This window comes from Drosophila navojoa, chromosome 4, assembly GCF_054131105.1.
Source record: "Drosophila navojoa isolate 15081-1374.11 chromosome 4, UAZ_NAV_1.0, whole genome shotgun sequence".
In the NCBI taxonomy this organism is placed as follows: Eukaryota; Metazoa; Arthropoda; class Insecta; order Diptera; family Drosophilidae; genus Drosophila; species Drosophila navojoa.
This window is the reverse complement of record NC_142892.1, coordinates 22,614,553-22,637,564: the sequence shown is the minus strand read 5'-3', so window position 1 is coordinate 22,637,564 and position 23,012 is coordinate 22,614,553. Positions and strand designations below refer to the sequence as shown.

The 23,012-nt window shown below is 37.9% G+C and overlaps 1 protein-coding gene and 1 pseudogene across 19 annotated transcripts in view; both read left to right on the top strand.

Annotated features, from left to right (window-relative positions):
• The window catches only part of Rbfox1 (RNA-binding Fox protein 1), a 133,226-nt gene that overhangs the window by 14,283 nt on the left and 95,931 nt on the right, over positions 1-23,012 (top strand). For all 19 annotated transcript variants that reach the window (XR_016196782.1, XM_089260072.1, XM_089260073.1 and 16 more), the window contains exon 2: positions 20,608-20,872. Coding sequence is in view for 18 of the 19 variants with exons in the window: in XM_089260072.1 (XP_089116198.1) it covers positions 20,816-20,872 (57 nt within the window). In the remaining variant the exon portion in view is untranslated. The remainder of the gene's footprint in view (positions 1-20,607; positions 20,873-23,012) is intronic.
• Positions 133-2,142, top strand: LOC108652530 (crystallomitin S-Lap4 pseudogene; annotated as a pseudogene).

Genomic DNA, 23,012 nt, shown 5'->3' with positions numbered 1-23,012 from the left:
GCTTATGTCTTTGATTACATGAACAGCACTATGTGCAGGGTATCTCCTAGTCTGACAGTTGCAACTGAAGCTGAAATGTCGATCCCAGCAAGCGCTTTCGTAGTTGTCAAATAACTTAGCTGTCACGGCTGGATTTCCAGTTGAGTCTTTTTTGTTATTTCAACCTAATCAGTGCTTGCTTCTTAATGTTTTGTTCAGTGGAATTTTGAAAAAAAAAAAAAAAAAAAAAAATTATTTATCCTAAATTATAAGTGTTTTTCTTGTTTATTTTTCACGATTTTAGTGTTTATATAAGCACATATTTATTTTTTGACCTATAGTCGTAAATTATTTGTGGAATTTATTTAATTTTCAATATGCAGAGTGTGCGTCGAATTTTGCTCAAGTCCAATTTACTGCGCGGCTCCCCGTTATTCGAGAGCGTTCGCTACTCTTGTGCCAAGGAGACAAGAGGAAAGGGTCTCATTCTCGGTATATTCCAAGAGGAGGGCGACAAGGATGCAAAGCTGACGCAAAGCGCCGAGATCGTGAACGACCGCACCGGGGGAAAGCTTGCGCACTTAATTAGAGAAACCAAAATCAATGGACAATTGGGTCGCGGAAAGGTGTTCAACAACATTGATCCCGACTTTAACAGTATTGCTGTCGTTGGATTAGGCCTGCAGGGCGTCGGCTTTAACGAGCTAGAAATGTTGGACGAGGGTATGGAAAATGTTCGCGTTGCCGCCGGCATCGGTGCCCAGTCGCTGCAAAAGCTTCGTCTCACCGATATTGCCGTCGAGAGCATGGAGTATGCGGAGCAGGCGGCCGAAGGTGCAATGCTGGGTGTCTGGCAGTTTACTGATATGCTAAGTAAAAAGAATCATCCGGTGAAACCCAAGCTGGAATTGTATGACTCACACGATCAGGATGGCTGGGTGCGTGGCATTTTTAAGGCGGAATCGCAGAATCTGGCCCGTCGCCTGAGCGATGCGGCTGCCAACTGTATGACGCCTACGCTGTTCGCCCAGGCCACAGTGGACGCCCTGTGCCCCTGCGGCATCACTGTGGAAATACGCACCATGGACTGGATCGAGCAACAGCGCATGCATTCCTTTCTGATGATAGCCAAGGGCTCTTGCGAGCCCCCAGTACTCATGGAGATTAGCTACTGTGGCACCTCGCCGGACGACAAGCCCGTGCTCTTCATCGCCAAGGGCATCACATTCAACTCGGGCGGCATCAATTTGCGTGAGTGCGAGGGCATGGACGAGTATAGGGCGGAGATGTCCGGCGCGGCGGCCTGTGTGGCCATGATGCGCTGCGTTGCGGCATTGTCGTTGCCCATCAATGTGGTTGTAATTGTGCCGCTGTGTGAGAACATGCCATCGGGCATGTCCACAAAGCCAGGCGACGTTTGCACCTTGCTGAATGCGAAGGCAATGGCCATACGTGATCTGAGCAAGGCAGCCGTCGTCGTAATGGCTGATCCATTGATTTACGGCCAAACGAGCTACAAGCCGCGTCTGGTGGTGGACGTGGGCACGATTGCCAGGGGTGCCCAGCAGGCACTCGGTGGCGGGGCAAACGCCATCTTTTCCAATTCTCATTACATCTGGAAGCAATTCCAAAAGGCTGGCTCTCTCACCGGTGATCGCATGTGGCGCCTTCCACTATGGAATTACTACAGAAAACAGGTTACGGACGAACTCGGATATGATCTGAGCAACGATGGGCGTGGTCTAGCGAGCTCTTGCTTAGCGGCGGCTATACTCCATGAAATGGTTCCATGCGCCGACTGGGCCCATATCGATACTCGCGGATCCGGCATGCTTAGCAAATATGGAATCGTTCCATATCTGAGTAAACGAAAAATGACCGGACGGCCAACCCGCACGTTGGTGCAGTTCCTATACCAACTGGCTTGCCCGGAAATCAAGTGATATCCGTCCCGTATACCTGTTGGTAATTGTGTATCGACCTGTTAATGTAGAGCTTTTACTATCCCAACGGGAAACTTCGAAAATCCGCTGAATTCAACAATTCTTATAATTTTGTACTGACAATTAAGATTGTTCTATATCATACTCTCATGTACTTGACAGGTCAAGCAGATAATCCCGACATTGTACGTAAAACAGATGAATATAGATATGATAACAACTGCTTTGTTTTTCCGTGGATAGCTTTTACGAAGTTTCACAGGGGGACATATCTTGAATTGGTGTATAGGTGGTACAGATGTGTATAAAGATAAAAACATTAAAGTAAAATAATTGATATTTACGTTATTTTATCTACATATATATTTTCTAAGTATAGTTCGGCAGACTTCTTTGGCTAGTATGATGGCAAGTAGAGCTAGTTTCACTAGATGGTTTCTTTCGGCTGTGGCTTGTATGTCGTTGCTATCGATAGTTTCACGCCAATTATGCAGCAACTGATTTACACATTAACTTGAAACCAGTATTCGTGAATAATATACAGGACAAATAATAGAAATGGTTTGATTAGCTTCCTCTTTTAAGCAGTTTTCTATAAAGATCTTTTTCACGTAATCCCTTAGTCGCTTTTATTTTCGTGTTGATTGTCTTTGCCTTAAAAGAATTATGCGTTTCATAATAGCACTTTTATTTAATACATTAATAATATAATACCCAAAGATAAAATAACCAAAAATAATATACTAACCATTCAACAGATAGACTAGACATCGTTCTATGGTTACTGATATAAATAATGGAGTATCGATTGATTATCAACTCTAATCGCAAGTCCAACAGAATTGATTAACTAAGATAAAATGATAGAACATTTTTTCAAAGCCAATATCTTGGGAGTTAACGGTGCGTTTAGTAGAATTTTTTCATTTTATAGGGCTAACTTGAGGCAAATTCAGTTGATACGAATGTAATGCTATTTATGATGGCCAATCACTTAAGTCGGGCACTTCGCCGAATGTTTGTACGCTTTATGGTCGACTAAGCAACTAGGGGTAGGGCATGCGTACCTGCCACGACCAATTATTGAAACAAATTTGCAATTTTCACACAGGCATTTGCACGTTTGGCACGTTTAGGCCATTTTCCAGAGCTCCCCTTAGGCATGCGCCTGTTAGCCAAAAAGGATATTTGCTTTTACACACCTACTTGCAGTCGGTCCTGGCCTCTTAGCTTTTGTTGATGAAATTGCTGCAGGATATTACTTTGAATTATCATAAATAACAGCAATGACATTTATGTAACCATGTGTGAGTGTGTGTGTGTGTATTTGTGGCTAAAGAGATCAGGTGCTCGCCTGCTGCTGAGGGCTCATTGGAGGGTTGCTTTAGGCTTTACGCAGGTTATGATGTTCCTGTTTGTTCGCTTGAATGTGTTTATGTGTGTGTGTGTGTGCGTATGCATGTGCTTGTGTGAGTTGAATTCAATATTACTGTCAGAATGTGCTTGACTGCTCTGTGAGAGCCGACGGAGATGAAAGGGTGACCGAATTTGGCCCAGTCAGTATACATATACATATATATCAGCCACAATGAGCCCAAGTCGTGCAGACTTGTCGAAATATTTATTTGGCATTCAGGCAAAAGCGATTTTCAAGCATTCTCGAACTGAAATGTTTTGATCGCAAATTAAAAGTACAACACAATGTCCTTTAAAGTATCTCCGGAATATCTACATTTGCACCGTGATTGTAATGGACTTAAATTCCATTGTTTTGCCGGGACTCGGCAAACGTAAAAGCGTAAACTGTCGGCCAGATAACAATGCACCGCCTGGTATTTAAATTGCTTTTCAGCTGGCAGCTGCTTCTGCGCCTACTGCGGGCCACATTACATCTGCCGTGACATTTATGAAAAATTCAGCTCGATCTGGCTTTGGGGCGTGTAGGGCTGGCTGTTTCGCCTGCTGGCCGCAATTTAATTTCGAAATTTTGCAGGCTGCGTAGGCCGTAAATTCAAGACCTTTAAAACCCCATTTACGAAGTTTTAATGCAATATATGGGCAAGTATATTAAACCCGTTCGCATTGCACATAAAAGTTGCTCAGGGCTGGACGAAGTTACAATTCAATAAAATATCACGCAGGCAATCGATGCTGTTTTTATTCAATTAATTATGCGAGTGCTCAAGCAGAGAGAATTACAATAAAATCATTTTTAATTGTCCTCGGCTTATATCTATCAATCTCGCTTTTTGGTAAGATGTGGAGCAGCCATTTATACGTGAATGGAATAGGCCATGGGATCAACATATTGTTAGCCCAACTGCTTTGTCAGCCAACAATAATTTGTTTGTAAACAATGAAAAATTCAATTACAGTTGCCTCTCAGCCTGCCTTTCAAAAGCTTATGAGCCAAACAAGCCACAAGAAAAGTTTGTTTTCAAAATGTTTATGTATGTGTGTGTGTGCTGTATGCAAAGCCCAAGCTGCAAAGGACTAGGCTTTTGCCTAGAACTGAATAAAGGACACACCCTTAGCCACAAAGCAACCATTGAGTTGCGCTTTGTTTTGCCGTCGTGATTGTCGAGGGCTGATGGGGATTGACGATATTATATCGTTGGCTTTAATAGTATCGCTCTGTTTGAAGAAACAGCTCGTTTGAATAGGTATATCTACGTATATACTTTATCAAAAGTTGTCAACATTTTGATCCTTGATTACAGCATTGGCTGCCATTCATATGATGAGAAATGAGTAGCGATTCTGAATAAATGTGTGAATAATGCCTACTATATTCACCAATTCTCCATTCACTTTAAACTTACATGACTGAAACAGAAGATTAATATGTTAAATAATTTGTGAGCATTTAAAATTATTTCGAATTTTAAAACACAAGTTTATTAGAACTACGATAAGTTCATTATTGTTTGCAGGTTTAATAGAGCTGGGCCGTGGTAAAATTTTAAATCCCGAAAGAATTCAACTGAGATCGCTCCTCGCTCTATCTCCGTTTGTTACTAATTTTGAGTACTGCAGGCAAAACAGCTGGATACTCAAAATGGATCATTATAGATTTATCATTTTATTTTTTACCCTTTACTTATTCTGTTCTTTTCCTTCGCAAACACTATATGATACAGATAATTAGCGACAGCCAATGCAGGTTATTTAAAATAATAGAATACAGCTGATATATCTGTAAAGATTATTGTTCTTCGATTTGTATCCACTATATATCGAAAATAAAGCTGTATTCATGAAAATAGTACTGTGGCAACAGACCAAATAAAACTTTACTTATTCTTCACACTGAAAAAGAAATGAAATCATGTTCATCTAAAATAGACTGGAAGAAAGAGGACTGCCAATTAAAGCCTCGAAGCATTCCGAATTAATTTGTTTTTGACGATTCTAGGGGGAAGCATTGATAGAAATAATAAACTGGAAAAAAATTAAAGCAAATTAACAAATAAAAATTTATACATTTTAATAAATACGTACATACATGCTTGTTATACTATTAATAAAAGGGATTTTCTTTAACAAACATTCCTTGATTTCCTTCTTTTCGGTCATTTATCAAAATGCTTGTAAAAGCTTTCACAGTCCAGACGAGCACTTCTAAATTTGTGTATTTTTAACTTAATTAGAGTGCATTTTATTAAGATCAATTTGTGATAGACTCTGCTCTGTGAATGCATAGTATAGCAAAGCAAGAGCAAAAGCAAAAGCAGAAGGAAAAGCAACGGGTACGTGGTCAATAAGGGTGACGAAGGCGACAACGAGGAGCGGAACCAGGATACACTGCCAAAGGCAATCATCGCAATTTAATATTCATGACATTCTCATAGTCAATGTATTTTCAAGTGTTGCTAGGAGCTGCAACTGGGGACCGGGTAAGAAATGGGTGCTGCGCAGGCGACAAGCATTTGGAGCACCAAGTGATTGATGAGCTTTTTATTACACTCGCACAGGGAGTAGAGCATTACATAAACCTGCTATATAGAGTACATAATGTGATATTATGCATGAATGATTTATGTATATGGAGATAGATGTAAATTATCAAAGTCACTTTCAACTACATGTTTAGCCACCTGTCCACTTTCCAGTCCAGGGTTCGATTCGAGTTGTCTGTTGACTACTTTGTCGCCTGCCACTGTATGATCCGCCTCGCCATGAGTCTGTGCCGCATCGTCCGTTCAATAAGAAATGAACCCAATTCCTTTCCCCCATGGAGTTACACAATGCTGACACAAATTGCTCATCTGTTATTTATCATATTGAGGGCTGTCCTTCCGCGATGATGCCGCACACATATGTGTTCCTATTTTACTTTCCTTGCACATTTTTGCAACACTTTCTCAAATGTGCGCGCTATACCCTGTAAGCACAGAAAACGGCGATGAAAAGGTATTTGTATATGTGTGCCTCTATAAACAGATATGTTATTCAAGAACACAGTTTTCCTTTCAAAAACTACGGATAAATTGGGTCAAATTGGCTGAGCACATATGACTGTTCATAGTCGAATGGAGAGTATCTGCAGCTCACACCATTTGACTCGACTCTGACATGCTTAACTTTCGTTATGTGGCATGATTCCCTTTATCCCATTTTCGCTTTTATTTTCTTGTGTTTTGCCTTTCGCTCCACTGCAACTGGCTGATTTGCTATCAGCGATAAGCGAAAAGTCCGGTTAGTCCTGCCCATTGTTCTCCATTTGTGGCTGGCCGGGCTCTTTGCTAGCCGGCAGCTACTTTACCCGCCGTCTGCGAATTGAATTCACAAATTGTTGTTGCTTCTTCTTGCCGTTATCAAAGCAAAAGTTCTTTGTATTTGTATTTCTGGCTTACTAGCATTGGCCATTGGCTAGATTATTAATTGTGGCGCTATCGTTGAGCCAGAAATAAATTGGCCTTTCAAAACTCTTAACAAGGCGCTGTGCTTTGCTGGCCAAGCTCTTCATTGCTTCGCCTCTACCAATTGTTTGGTCTGGCCAAGCTTCACTGCACCCCCAATGTGAATGACTTGTTTGCTGGTCCAGTCAAGAAACATGCAAATGATTAACGACAACCAGAATGTTGCTCGTCTTTTCATTATTTTTTGGGTCTTGCCTGGCGTCGGCTGACGGCCATAAGCAATTCGGCTTATTGACATAATTACGCCGAGTTTTTAATATACACTATCAGGAGCTAAGCCTTGGCAGCCGTCGCTTGATTTATGTGCTCCATAACGGCCAAACATAATTTGTCTGTGGTGTCAACATTGGCGCTGGCTTACGCCAAAGAATTGCATAATTAATGGTGCAAATTAAAAGTAAATATGGCAGCCAGCCTGATTATCCCAGGACCCTCGCCCACGACTCGCCTTCCGTAATCCGAATATTTCTGAAAAACGTCCAGAAACTCAGTCGGCAAATCTCTTTGCATAATTGAAATCTGGTGCAAGGAAGTCGCATTTTAAGACAGCGGAAAAAAATATAAAAAAAAGCCACCAACGTCGCATTGAGTTCCGACGGATGAAACTCAGGATGAAGGAGCCCATTCTTCTGTGGAGCAAAGTAGGACGAGTAGCTGTCAGAATTTCAAAATAATAATACCCTTCACCAAACGGGGCTATTCAAAATTGAATTATATATGTGACAAATATATTCTATAAAGCATAAGACATGATCGGACATTCTTTTAAATACAAAATTGAATATTTGTAACAAATTAATATATTTGAGAAGGGCCAATCTATCATGGAATTCATAAGGAACAAATGATCATTATATAGATATTAACATCAAAAAAATAAAAAGTCGAAACTTCTATTTTTATAGTATAAGATGAAAACTTATTAACAAATATGAACAGGTTTAGAAATGAGTAAAATTTAAAAAAATAAAAATAAATAAACAAAAAATATATATATATTTATTTAAAGTCCCATCTCAGCTCTATACCATTTACAAATTAACATAATTTATAAGCTGATGTTAAATTATCAGCCCAAAGTCATTTATTTGTTGACTAATGTAAATCCACAAGGCAAGAATGCAGCACTTAAATATCCTTCCAAATTCAGTAAAGGAAAATCCATTACCACTTATCATTTTCTTTTTTATTAACTACTCATTTCTGCTCTGCCTACTTCTTGAAAGTTTCTTTGCACTTTCCAAATTGAATATAAAACTTGTGGCAAATGTTTTTAATTTAATTGACGTCCAGTGACTGCCTCAAAGTGGGAAAGTTGCATTGAAGCTCAATGAAAACTGGTTAGACTTTGCCTGCTAGATAAACTATTCTATATAAAGTCTGCATACAACAATTTATTAGCTTTTACCATAGGCAGGGTATTAGACAGTGCAGCTACCCCTTGGGGCATCTCCCCATTTTCGTTCTCTGCCTTAACGTGTTTTTGACGCCATCTCCAACTTGTACGCTTTGCACCATTACATATATTTTTCTTTTCTTTTCATTGTAGTAGTAGTTGTTGTTGTTGTTGTTATTGTTGTTGCTGCTGCTGTGGAAATTAGCCGCACGGCTGTAAATAGAAACGCGTTTTTCTCGGGGCTCTTTTCCTTGAGTTTTTGACACTTTAATGTTTGCTATCCGATTGTCGTTTGCTGTTGTTGTTGCTGTTGTTGTTGTTTGGTAGATTCATTAGTGAGCACGTGGCTGCCGGCACCTCATTTTATGGCAGCACATATTGGCCATCCTGCGTTCAATGTTGGCAACGAACCCCAAATGCCATGCTCCATAGGTTGTTCCAATATAATATAGCGCTGATGTCTGACTTAAATTTGAGTTCTTTAAGCTTGGAATCATTGGTTAAACTTCTGCAACTGAGTGAAACGATAAACACGCATTAATATACAATATATTGTAGTCCGCTTAGCTCGGATTTTTCTGTTTAGTGAAGCTGTGCGGAAAAAGTTGACATCAAAAAAGTTTGTCTTTATGTTATAATAATCCGTTTACACATATCTAAAGTGTTTATTGTGCAACTAAGGAAAACATGAAAAACAGAAAACATAAATATATAATGCATACATCTTAGTCAGCTGTCTTGAAGCATTTTCCATGAAAAGTTTGCTTTTACGACATGATAGCCCGTTTATTCAAAACTTTTCCAGATATACAACAAAGCAAGCGAAAGTTTTTTTTATAATTGAATATAATTTTTAATAGCAACCATCAATCGGTTAAGGTCTCGAACTATTGGGCTGTTGATAATTATAAATAATAAATACGATATAAGCGTCAAGTTAAAGCTATAATTCTCTCTGCCAGAGTGTAATGAGCGACAGCTCGAGCGGCCGTAAGCATAAGCCCCGCCCCACAGAAGGAGGGCGCCCGAAACGCCCTTATGCTAAGTCTTGCAAATTTATGCAATCTGCAGCGGGAGAGCAAGAGAAAATGTACGTAAATTCTGAGCAGCTTCCGTTGGGTGAAATATGCAAAAGGAATTTGCATTTTGCTGAGTCACAAGGTATGCGACGCACTTTATGCTGCCAGCCTAATTTATGCGCCGAAACAGTTCATTATTATTGGTTTGTGCCCATCGGACCGTTGCTCAGTTAATCAGAACTGCTTTGGACCTACATATGCCACTTGTAGTATCGAAATTAACATTTAAATACTGTCAACAATGGAATATTTACAACGAACAATGTTACAGTAGGATACAGCCGACTGCATAATATTCGTTTTCGATTGCAAGAGAGAATGCGGTTTTTTTATTTTTTTATAAAAGTTATATGTTACTATTTTTTTATAAAAAATATTATTACAAATTTGTTCTAGTATATAAATGTATTTTTTATACTCTCTAAAATATATAAATGAAAAATGTTATTATTGAACAAGTAAGAAAGCTCTATTCGAGACTGCTCGACTACGAGCTCCCCTGAACCCTACAAGCAACTGATATTTCAATAATAGTTAGCACACACACACGCACACACACACACGCATACAAACACACGCACACGCGCACATATACAGGCGCTTGGGTTGCGCTGCAGTGTTGGCAATATTATGAGAACTTATTTGTTGAATAATTTAATTTCTAGACGTACGATCGTAATGAAACTTTCAGAACGTAATCATAATGTTTAAATGTATGTGTATACCGAAGAACAAGTCTCTAGTATTTGATATACGACTTTTACAAAGATGAGGGTGAGGGTGGAAATTGTATAAAATGCATCTTAATATACATTTTAAATTTGGAGACTCTAACTTGAAAGATGTGGGAGATATAATTTTTTAAGTGATCTTCGCTAAGGTTTTTTATCGTTAAAAAATTATCGGAATGAGCTGTCGTTTTTTAGTGATATACTCGATATATAAATTGAAGTCTCTAGCTCTTATATTTTCTGAGATCGACGCGTTCATACATACGGACGGACGGACGGACGGACAGACAGACGAACAGAGCCATATCGACTCAGCTTGTCGCCCTGATCAGGAATATATATACTTTGTGGGGTCTGCCACGCCTCCTTCTGCCTGTTACATACTTTTAAAAAAAACCATTATCCCCCGATTTCCCATTTTCAATGGGTTCAGGGTATAAAAATATATCATTTTGCTATAAGATGGAATGAAAATCTTTTACTTATTTCAGTTATTCAATATGCCTTTTGTTGTCCGCCAGTATTTTCGCTTGGAAAAATATACTTAAAAAACTTTTGTTTATATTCTTTACATACATTTCATTTTTATTCGTTTTATTATACATATCTACTTATATATATCTGAAACATCCTGAATAATTTTATACTGCCCCGAAAAAAAGATTAGATACACCAAAATTGAATTCTCTCCACTATTAAAGTACCAAATGCTTAAATTTAAGTTTTTCCGCAGTTTGTTTTTTGACTGCTGTGGATTTCCCATGGATCATTATGCACGAGTCGAACAAAGTTTAACGAGCTGCTTTTTGTTCGCTTTTGAGCTTTGCGGTGGTTTCTACTTAACCCGTAGGTTGAGATGCAGCGGCTCAATTAAAACGGCATTTGAAGTGGTCTACGGGCTGCATCCTTGTGTACACACAGCTTTAAGGACTCGATTTTGTTGTTCTGTGGGCTCTCACATTGATCGATGCGATGGCTGCCATTGCTTCAGGTGCAATTTGTAGTTGACATACTCGACGGCCACTCAAATGCGAATGTTAAATTCAGATGGTCGGGCTGTGGAAATAAAGCAACAAAGGGGCAACAGCAAAGCTACCCACACACAAATACAGCCGCCCACACACACACCTACACATATGTCTGTATATAAACAAATCCGTATTTACGCATACATCAGTGTAGTTACGTATGTATTTATATTCGTGTTGGCAAATTGACGTCACTTATGTCCTTTGGGCTACTACGCAAAAGTAGAATTTGCATATTTATGCAGCTTCCGAGCAACCGCACTTGGCCAACGATGTCCTTGTTGTTAGCTAGCATTACAATCCTTGAATATCATCAGTAACTTCTGTGTATGTGTTCTGTGCGTCATGTCCTGGACGAACAGCTCCCTAAAACCTGTTTGAAACGCTGCTTACAAATTGTTGAAAGTTCTTACAAAAAATATGTGGCATGTGTTCTTGTCAATTTTTGGCCAGATCCGTTATGTCATTGTCCTTTTTTGATATTCTGTCCCGCCTCATGCCATTTGAAATAGCAAATATTCCTCAAAAACTATTTAAATAATCTTCCTGTGTCCACAACAAGTGCCGGCCTTCTGACCCTTGTGGTTAGTCAAAAGGTCAACATAGAACTCGTCACACGAATAGGCATATAAATTGCTTCATTAAAAATACAAGTAATGACAGTGATATAAGCACATATGCACGACTAACAGATACCTTGTCCCAAGTGTAATACTCCGTGGTATGGAAAATGCTTACTATTAGTAAGCAAAATAAGAATAGCTGTTACTATTACAAGTTAAGAGTCATTCTTGTAAGTTCGTAATATTGAAACAGAGAAAGGTAGATAGACATGGCCATAATTTAGCATGCTGATAATACAGATAACATATGACTGCAAAACCAATGTAATATGCCTTACATAGAGCAAAGAGAGTTCATATTCAAATATATATGATTTCAGCAGTTTTTAAAATGAACGCTCCATATATCCATCAATTTCAGTCCGAACATGCAAAAAAGTATGCTACGCATTTTGCACACAATCGCAAGGCAAAACACTCTGCAGTGCATCAATCACCGCCAAATGCTGTCAATCTAGCAAGAGTGTCTGTCAAACCCTTGACAAGTGGAGCAACAAGCGAGCGGAAGCACTAATTGAACCCTCGAATAGGCAACAATGGGAGCCGAGCTGAAACGTAACCAAAGAGCGGCTCGGCACTCAGCCACAGAATTCTTTCAATGTCAGACGGCATGCAAATTAGCTGAAGGTCAAGCAATCGACGAAAAAGCATAACCGCGAACTATGCACAACAAAACGATAAATACCAGCCTCAAGCAGTGGCTGCGGCAACAATAACTGAGTAACTGCCCCACAGATGAATTTCATGTTTCGGTGCCTCGACACTAAGTGCCGCTCGGCTCTCGCTGAGCGAAACAATGCGAACAGCAAAGAGCGAATGAATGTAAAAAGAGAGCCGAATGTAACGGAGTTAAACTGTTATACTTGATGCTGCTGTGGTACAAGTGGTCCAAGGCTAGTGCAGCTCACATTTTCTTGGTACAATAATAAATACTTAATTTAAAAAAAAAAAGTTAAATAAATGTAAATAAAAGTTAGATACATGCTAAAACTGTTAGTAAAGAATAATTAATATATAAATATACATATATGTATACATATCTACAATATGTTTATCCAAGGGTACATTATACATATTCTTGTTGGTACAAGAGGAGCCGAGCACATAGCTCTGACGCTGCCGCTGCTGCTCAGTACATACGCAGACTTTGGAGTGTGAGTAAGTGGCAGCGGTTAAACGAGCGTTTGCACGAGCGAGATGAGAGATAAGAGAGAACTAGATGAGGGCTTGCGTGTGTGTGCGTGTGTATCGTGTCTATCGGGAAGCGATTCGTATAACAATGACTTTCGGCATAGCCGCGCGGTTAATTTGATGTGAAAACAAATGCTTAATGACCAAAGTTGCAGTTAGAATTTTGCATGCGGCGCTTAAGTGCTCAACAAATGTTTACAGTCAATTAGAAAATGGCTGACAGGTGCGAAAACTATCCCAATTTGAATAAATGCTGCATCAAGGCATTTAGTATGCTTTAAATTAAATTCGTATATTTACATGGATATAGTTTAGATAAGAAAACAATATTTTCATCATACTTTTAATATATGTAAATACAGCATATGTTTAACATTTACTTATTAGAAATTTGAATTATCATAAAATTAGGAATAACTTAAGAATTATTTCTTTTGAACTGACTTTTAATATTATTATGTTTAGGTTAATTGATATAGCTGAGTGCATAAAAATAAATATACTTTTTGGCAGAGGGCAAACTCTTAAAAGAGAAAAATTTTATGTAAAGCAAAAGGAATACAGACAAATTTGATTAACTACAATTTCACTTATTTGATAAGAATTTTTGGCATAAACAAAACAATGAACTACAAAAAATTCAAAATAACTAGAGATTCAAATGATATGCATCAAAACTAGGTGGCCATTTGCTTTGCTCTTCCAGCTGCTCCCAAGTGCTGAGTACTCCAGATTTAAATTGACTTTTCGGGCGTGTTTTCATTTGGCTTATTCGCACTGCAAATGGAAAACTGCACAAAAGCAATCAGTCAACTCCACTGAGAGCAGCACCTAATCAAAACAGAAACCTCGAGCACAACAACAAACTCGACAACAAGAGAAAACAGCACCTGACACAACACAACAGAACTCAACAGACAATTGACAATTGCGAAAAAGTTGCGGAAAATTGCTCAAAATTTTGAAATAACAAAGTTTGTCAATTCGAAGCAGCACATTCGCTTTTATTTCTTTCGAATACGAAATACGAATTTCATTTAAATCAAATTGCATTTTTTAATGTTGGCTAAGCAGAGCAGGTGAGAAAGGCCTTCACCAAATATGTTACATGTTTTAAAGAGAAAAAAATGTACTATTAAAAAGTATAATATTTAGCTAAAGTTAGTTATATAAATTTCGTTGAAATATTTGACAAGTATTTCACTTTTATTGTTGTGAATTCTCTCGAATGTTGACAGCAAATATTTAATTATAGTAAAAGCATATTTTGCCCCTGCAAACTATCATAAAAGCTAAAATTGTTTAGCAAACTTTTTAAGTGGCAATAAAAATATTTAGCAACAGCAATTGCAACACACACACACATATATATACATATATATGTATTGGTATATGTATGTAATGGCAACAATGTTGCATAGCTATTTTTATATTACACTTCACCCACTGAATGCTAGCGAAAGGAATTTGGTAATCGTAATCGTGAAGAAGAATTTTCTAACTAATCTGAAAGACTACGTAAATAAAGCCAGCTAAATAAAAAGCTGTAACATAAATACCTCAAATATCTCGAATGTTATTTTATTGTATATACTCTCATTTTTGGTTCAATTTATTTGCAATGGGAGAGGATTTGATGAGATTAACATTGGCAGTATATCTCTGTCAAAATTATTAGACATATAGATATTATAGATAGACATATAGATGTTCTAATCAGTAATAGTTTTATGGACTTATTCCTGTTCATCTGACAATCTAGTCCAAATGTTCTTTACTTTTAAGTTTCTTCAGTCAGAATTCGCATCACTGCTGGGTATCTTATAGTTGAACACTTATAACTACTCACCTTACTGGGTATTTTATAGTCGAGCATTCTTAGTCAGAGCACAAAGATAAAGTCAAGAAAAACAGCATCAACACAGAGAAATGTATGAATGTCTCATAAAGTGTGGAAAAATGTTGCAGGAAAATTGCCAACAGAGCGTGGCTCAGTGGGTGGGCCGAGGTTGAGATGGTGGTTGGTGGTTGGTGGGTGATGTGTGGTGGCTGGTGTTACCAAACTTATTGTTGTTGCTATTGTTATTGTTATTGTGCTGTGGTTGTTGTCGCGGCTAGTTGTCAACTGCACTGCGCACTTTCTAAGTGTTCTGCAGGCGGGCGGGCTACACACACGAGTCCGTATGTGTGTGTGTGATCAAATTAAATTGTATCATGTCTATGTATGTGTGTGTGTGTAAGCGGACGAACAGTGTTTTAACGATTTCGTCTCGAAAATTTACGAACTTTCCTGTTGCCACATTAAAAGTCATAAGGCATCACCACAAGACCGTGAATTAGTTATAATACGTTGATAGACAATAGCCGACTACAAGTTGCCCATTAAGTGATATCAGATCAATATCAAAATAATTTTATAGAGAGATACAACGCATAGCACAAAACTTATAGCAGCTAGAGCTAATATCTTAATATAATATTACTATTGAACAATATTGATGTCAAATGAGCCAAGCGCGGATTGAAGCCAAAGATTAACAGTCAGTCTTTGGTATTAGTTGAATGGCATCAAGTCTAACTCTTCTACATATATCAAAACCATCCCATAAATATATGTCTATCCTTGAACAGCATATATAACTCTTCCTCCCTTCTCCTCCGAATGCAGCCAAAACTCGTGAGGCCTACCAAAAGACTCCTAGTATTCACAATGAGAAATCATATGTATAGATGTTTCTTTTTTTTTTAACTCCTTTTAAATAGTTTTAAATACCCTATAGCATTAAGTTTGCAGGGTTAAAATTGCAAGGAAGCCAAACCAAAGAGCTGAACTTGAAGCGATTCACAGCGCGCTTTTGTTGCCAAAAGCAACGGCATTACGCGTGAGAATAAGAGTGGGGGTGCGTGTATGTGACTATATATAACACACACATTTACCCATATATATTTATAAATGTTACTGAAAGTCACGCGGAATGCAGAAGCATAAGAAAAATTCTTAGGAATATTTTACGCGTGGCAACCTTTTGTTGGAGCCATTATTGTTGCTGTTGTTGTTGGCGCAGCTCTCAGTTGTTGTCGTTGCTGAGTTGCCTTTGGCGCTACTGAAGAGTTTTTAAGCAAAACAAACAAATAAACAAACAAAACGCAAAAAAAAAAACTTTTTGCGCAAAACAAACAGACAGCGGACTACGATGACGTAGACGACAGCGTCAATGCTGACGCCGGCGACTACGCCAACGCCAACGCCGACGCCGCTGGCAGCAAAGTTGATTAAAAAAAGAGAAAAGAGAATAACGTTGCAAATGGCTCGTCCTTGGAACTTTCGATACCTTTTCCTAGTATTTTGCATTATTGGATTTGATGAATCGAGGCAACTATGTTGGCAATCAAATGGAAAAGCGCGAACGCCGCAAACGAAGTCCCCGGCGAGCGAGAACTTATGGAGAAACTCTTGAGATTTCATTAGGGAAATGAATGGGCAGTCGAGCAAGGATTTATTGGCACAGCGCAGCAAGGGCTGGAGACAAATGTAAGTTCCTTCCGTTTTCCATCAAGGAAACTAAGAAGAAAGGCGCTTACTTCCGATTTCAATCAATTTAATTAACACTTCTGCTGTTAGCTGAGTAGCTTAAAGATAATCGATTCGATTTATATTATTAAGCCACGGGACTTTCTTTGACTTTCTTAGATGATATTTTTAATGGAATTGGGAGTCAAGTATTTTTACTGCTTATCATACATATCCTAGTTCATCTTATCAGGAACTTGCACGGAACAGAAGACCACGAAGCGCATGAATGTATGCTACATTTTTTGAATGAAATTGTTATGCAATAAACGAGTAGAGTGTTTCTGCTTTTCACAATTATCCTATATTATAAACTTCAAAGGAGTAAAATAACATTTATGCCTGTAAGTCACAGCCGACTATAATGCTATTAATACTTAACCGCTATTCCCTCTTATTAATTTATTCTCTAATTTTTTGTTTTTCTGTTTATCAAACGTAAATTCCATATATAAGTTAGTTTCTTATCAGATCAATTTAGACACTGTATAATAAACGAAGCCTCTTGTTATATGGTACTTTCTTGATTTTATGTTGTATAACGCCGATCGAAGCTAGATGACCCACATCAATAGTCAATGATTATGCCATTAGTAGAAGAGAAAAAGCATCCTGGCAATGCATGGCAATGAAAGAAGAAAAGCGAAGCAGCTACGTGAGAAATTGAAATTAATATTAAATTACAGCTTTTCACAATATTTGATCAAAATTGTATATAACTTGGTTAAATTCAAAGGCTAGACACTTATAACTATGTTAATTCAATTAACTATTTAACTATTTCACTTTTTAAAGTCTCTACTTTGTTTAAAGAGTTGGAGATGTTCAGTCTATACTACAAAATTATTGTATTAAGCTAAATTTCGTATTAATTATTTGGCGATATAGACTTGTTCTCTCTATATACTTTCTAGCAGAAATTTTCGGCTATAAGTCGAACGTTTATGTGCACACCTTTTACACTCTTCTTTGACTATGTGAAGTACAAATTAAACGAATCAGTCAACTGAGTTTTGTTTTTGAATTTCTGACACATTCGGCACAGGCTATGCAGCTGGCGTCAAAGAAGTCATCAGGCCCTTTGCCGTGTTTCCCAACCTCTAACCTAGCTCGACCCAGCCTAGGCCACACCACGCTTCCGTTACCATTCCCATTCCCGTTCCCGTTCCCATTCCCATTCACATTCCACTTCTCGTTCCATTTGATTCCCCGCTGCCGCAACTTTCAACATTGCTAATGTGTCCCATTTGCAATGGCAAACCACTGAAGCTTAACACGTTGTCTACGCAGACATTGGCCACAGAGCCACGCCCCTAGGCAGCAGTCACGTTGCACTCGCACACGCACACAGACACACACACACACACATACATAGATACACAGAGGAGCAGAAGGCTGTGTAAAGTTGTGCACTGAAAAGTCTGCCTTAGTTTTTGCTTTTTTTTCTGTTGGCACACATTCATCGCTGCTGTTGTATTGAGCAGTTGTGTGTGTGTGTGTGTGTGTGTGTGACTCTGTGTGTGTTTAACTGTTCAAAGTTGCATGTTTGGCCAGCAGCAGCAGCAGCAGCAGCAGCAATGGCAACGCCAGCTGACTCTGACGTTGTTCCCAACGGTAATTGTCTCGTTACTCTCTTTGCATGTTGGCAAACATGGCACATTTTTGCAATGCCCCAGGCAGAGGCTTCACTGTAGCCGAGTGTAGCTTATGAAATCCTCACGCTAATTATGAATCATTGATCCATCAGATTTATCGAAATGTCTGATTTAACTGAAAATATAGTCGAATATATTTATAAATTTCTGTTTTTCAATATATATTAAGATATAAATTTTAAGTTATAACTTAAAGTAAATAAGTAAGAATGCCAGTTAAAAAAGCTAAGTCTGATTGCCATGCTTGAAGATTCATTATTGACTGGGCAACCCTCGCTGCTGTCGACCCGGCAAGGGTTAACACAGCGAGCACACAGGTTGACGCTCGGCTAATAATTTATTTACACTTACGTTTTGTAAGCCCTGAACGGAAGGGGTAGCTGCTGAAGGCTCGATGTTGAGGAAGGTGGCGAGAATCAGACCGTTTGATTATACAAATATTTGCCAGCTGGCTTTCTCTTTTTACCTCTCAGCTGGGCTGCTATTTGCCATTTCAGCGCTGAAGCTAAGTGAAATATGCACAATTTCCGTTTGCCATTTCGGGCTCCTGCACCCTTTGCACCTCTCAGGTGCGGGGCCAGGCTGTTAACGGTGTGTGTAAAACATAGTTAGATGTGTGTTACAGCACACATTGCAACGGTATTTTGTTAAACGGAAGAAGGCCAAAACGAAACTGAAGCTAAAGCGAAAGCTAAAACTGCCAGCAGGCAATAGCTGCAATCGTTAAAACCAATTGCAGTTATCTATGTATGTGTGTATGAGTGGCATAAAGTACAAATGGGAATGCACTTCTAATGGCTATTGGCTAAGACAAAGTTATGTTGTGCACTTATTGTATATCTCTAAGTACCCCCAAGGGCTATATATCCTGGATGCCATTTAGCCTGTGAGTACGCGCGAAACCAGTTGGGCTCCTTACAAGTGGATGTGATTTGCATAGCAAATGCAACGATTTAAAATAAAATCGTGCTCAGCTGGGATATTCCTCACATGCAGACTATATATGAATATATAGATTGAGTCTCTAGAAAGAAAGCGAAATCGCCCTAGCTGCTGAGCTGAAGATACTTGAGCTCACCTGCTATCAATATATGCAATCAATTTGCCATAAATATGTAAGCTTGTTCCACTAAAACTAGTCGAGCACTACCAACTGCTGAGTACTTATTCATGATCAAGACTCACACCTCTCTAACTGGCATATATATACAATTTCGGCAAATCAATAGAGAACCGATTCTTATGTCCCTTTTAGGCCTTAAGTCGTTAGCCCCTTCAAGTTCCAGTACTCCAATATAACACAGTATAAGTCCCTCTATAGCTTTACAGTTTAAACTCGAAATTTGATGACTCAAGTGCTTATTGTTGATTGTCTCTATTCATTTGCTAAAACTGTATACCAGATATAATAGCTCAATAAACGAGTGAGCGATGAGAGCGTTTATTTGAATAAATAGGCCGGGACTTTAAGGTCCATGCTCTAAGCTCTGTTCCCATAGATTTATATCTACATATATCTACAAATATATTCCATATGCAAACAATTTCTCTGATTCTAACGGAATTGATGCTTAGGTATTTCATTCGTCCAAGTCCAATTTGATTACAATTTCAATATTCCATTACCGGAACTACACAGACATATATAGGTATGAGTATGTATGTATATGCGAGTACATGGAAATTGCTGTCATAGCTATTAACAATCTATATTCGAATCGACCCACTCTTATTACATTTTTTGCGATTCGGTACACTCGACGCTACTCGTTTCGAATTCAATCTCTGAAAAGAGACATCCGTTGCTATCGCCCGCTAACATACACATACATAACGTTGGTGTGGCATGGAATCCGAAAAAATCAATTCCAATTCAATTATCTAAAATCTCTCGTATGCTAGCAATGCTGAAATGGCTGTCTTAAAATTTTACTTAGAATTTTTTCTATTTCTGAGTTTTACTAATTTAAAAATGCGCTTAATATGAACTCAAGTAGCACTATATTATGGGAGTTTTTATTATTATTTGTTAATACATAGTATTATAATTGGAGTGAAACATTAAACAAAATGTATTTGATTCTTAATATTAGATACATTTTGGGATATCTCTCAGTCGTCCCATTTCCAAATGAAAACGAGAAATCAGGCTGCACGACAACAATTTTGAGTTCTTAAAATAAAACTTTGTTTGCTACATATTTGGAGCTATAGTCGCAAAATTTTACATACATATTGTATTCTGTACAATTTTTACGTTTATTTATAATTTGTATCTACCACACTCTATCCAAATTTTTAAGAAATATTTGAAACATAACACTTGGTGTTTTTCAAATATACGCACAATCTGAAAGTTTTCTGAAGATTATTTTACTATAGATCATATTTGGTATTTAGATACTATACATACATACATATATGGCGCATTACAAATATTTTTTAATATTACTCAACTTAATCTATTTTCTGTCTTTTAATTATTCCAGATTCAATCTAATGTGCGAATGATAAACCCAAAACAGATTATCTATGCCAAACTAAGTACCGTAGATATTCCCTGAATGTCTGAATTTCGAGCTCAATCTAAGTTTAGTATAACAATCGCTGTGTATGAGAGTGCCAAACTGTAAAAAGAATATATTAAGTACCGATCCCTGCTTTTTTCACAACAATTAGTAAAATTTGTTTTCACAAATGTCTGCCGTCGAGTTGAATGGCAATGTGCCGGCGATGGAGTTTCATCAGAGACAGGTGAGATCGATTACTTTCTATCGACCATTCATTATTCTTATTAATATTTTAAATATAATAATCTACTCAGAATCCCCGTTACGATCTATTTTCGCTTTTGAAATAATACGACATTTATTTTCCAATAAAACTATTGAAAATGGGAATTCTAGAACAATATATTTCTTAATTAATGTTATGCTATAATATGATAATATTAATTCAAATTTAAATTTGGAGTCTATATCTGTATATTTGATGAAATATGCGAAACGTTAGAGACATGAAATGTGTACGACTTTTGTTTCTTTTATTTTGAAAATGAATGAAATATACACACACGCACAAGAAAATACACCAAAACAGAGGCTCTCGTTTGATAATGTGTCATGAAAATCTTGGAGCGCACAGAAAATTTCTCTCCAACTTAGCAGACTGCACATGCAGCTCACAGGATTGCTCACGTGCACGTGTGTGTGAAAATGTGCGAGACTGTTTAAAATGGAATGTTAAGCAGCTGCAGCAATGCTAACGGCAGTTCACACAAAATTCGCTGGCTCCTTTTTGCAATACCGTACGCACACGCATACTATGTATATTCACTTACACACGCCCACACCACTTTACCACTCTACTATGCATCACCAAGAAAGGCTACGCTGCCGAAAAATTAAAACAAAGTAACAGCCGGTTGCCCCCTCCACTTGCTCTATCTCTTTGTACACACATTCTATCGCTCTATCTCTCTCTCTCTCTCTCTCTCTCAACTATGTGCTCAAAACATGCATAACTAAAAATATATTGACAGTTGTATTTACGAGATTTATGTCAGCAATTATATTGATTTATAAATGTGTACAATAAATAAGACGATTATTATTTTATTTATTTGAAGGTTGATACTGAATACATGTATTATACTTCATTTACAGTCTAGTTTCATTTATTTAAATATAACAAACTGTTTATTATACCTTTCAAAAGCATTCTTCTGCCACTGTTACTATTATGTTCGCCTTTACTGTACTCTCACGCGAATCTGAATCTTCTTCTGCGCATTCTCCTAGCGCTGCGCAATGTTCTGTGAACTAATCTCAGTGCGCGTCAGTCGCAATTTTGCTTTGCATCGAAAGTGAGGTTTGTTTGCATTTTCAAATTTTGTTCGTGTTGAGTTGAATGTTTTTTATTTGATTGTGAATTCGAGATTGATTTGTGTTTTCAAAGTGCGTGAAACTTATTTTGCTAATATCAAATGGAGGACGCGCGCTCTTTATTTCTTAAACATTATGATTTTAAGCCAAGATGGACCTCCATTACTGGCTACTGGAAAATTTTTTATCGTTGTTGTGAAATGAACAGTGAACTGAACGAGGAATGGATGGAGTTAAATGCAGATATTTGGGTTTGTCGCTTAATTTATTATTTTATTATTTTCCGATATTCGTGTTAAAATTTACAATATCTTTGCATTTTGTCTGGACTGTAGTTTTCCGTTTTTGCTTTTAACACACTTGTTCTTATTTTCTTTTTAGCCTGTTGCGCCTTGTGAGCTTTCGCGCTCCAAATTTGATTGTTTGTTAGTATTTAAGTCTTTCGCCAGATGGCGCTATAAGCACATTCAGAGCTTCCCACTTTTACTACAGGAGGCGTTTAAAAGGACTTTAATGGAAAAGTCAAGCTTTTTCTTATATGTAAGACATAGAATAACGGTACTTTTATATAAAAAGCTTTCGAGTGGCAGATGGCGCCTAGAGAGCGCCACCTTTATATTTATGGTGAGCCATCCAGCGCCACCTATTGGTCAACATTTAGCGGAACATACAGTCAGTCGCAGTATCGATCAAAATATGCGCAACTATCGTCGTGAAATATCGTGTGTATTACTAATTTGAACAATAGATGACGCTTACTGCAGGACTTTCGATTTACTTCCTCTTCGGCCCGACATGAACCGTAGCCAAAACTTGTTTACTCTACGTGTAAATTGAATAATTAGTAAATAATGTAAATAATATATATATATATGATTGGCTGGAGTATACCCACGAATTGATGTCGCATATTAAAAACCTATTATAAATATTTCGTTATACATACGCCTGCAGTCTACTCTTTTATTTTCAGAGAAATTATATTACACGTCTATAGACAAATGTCTAAT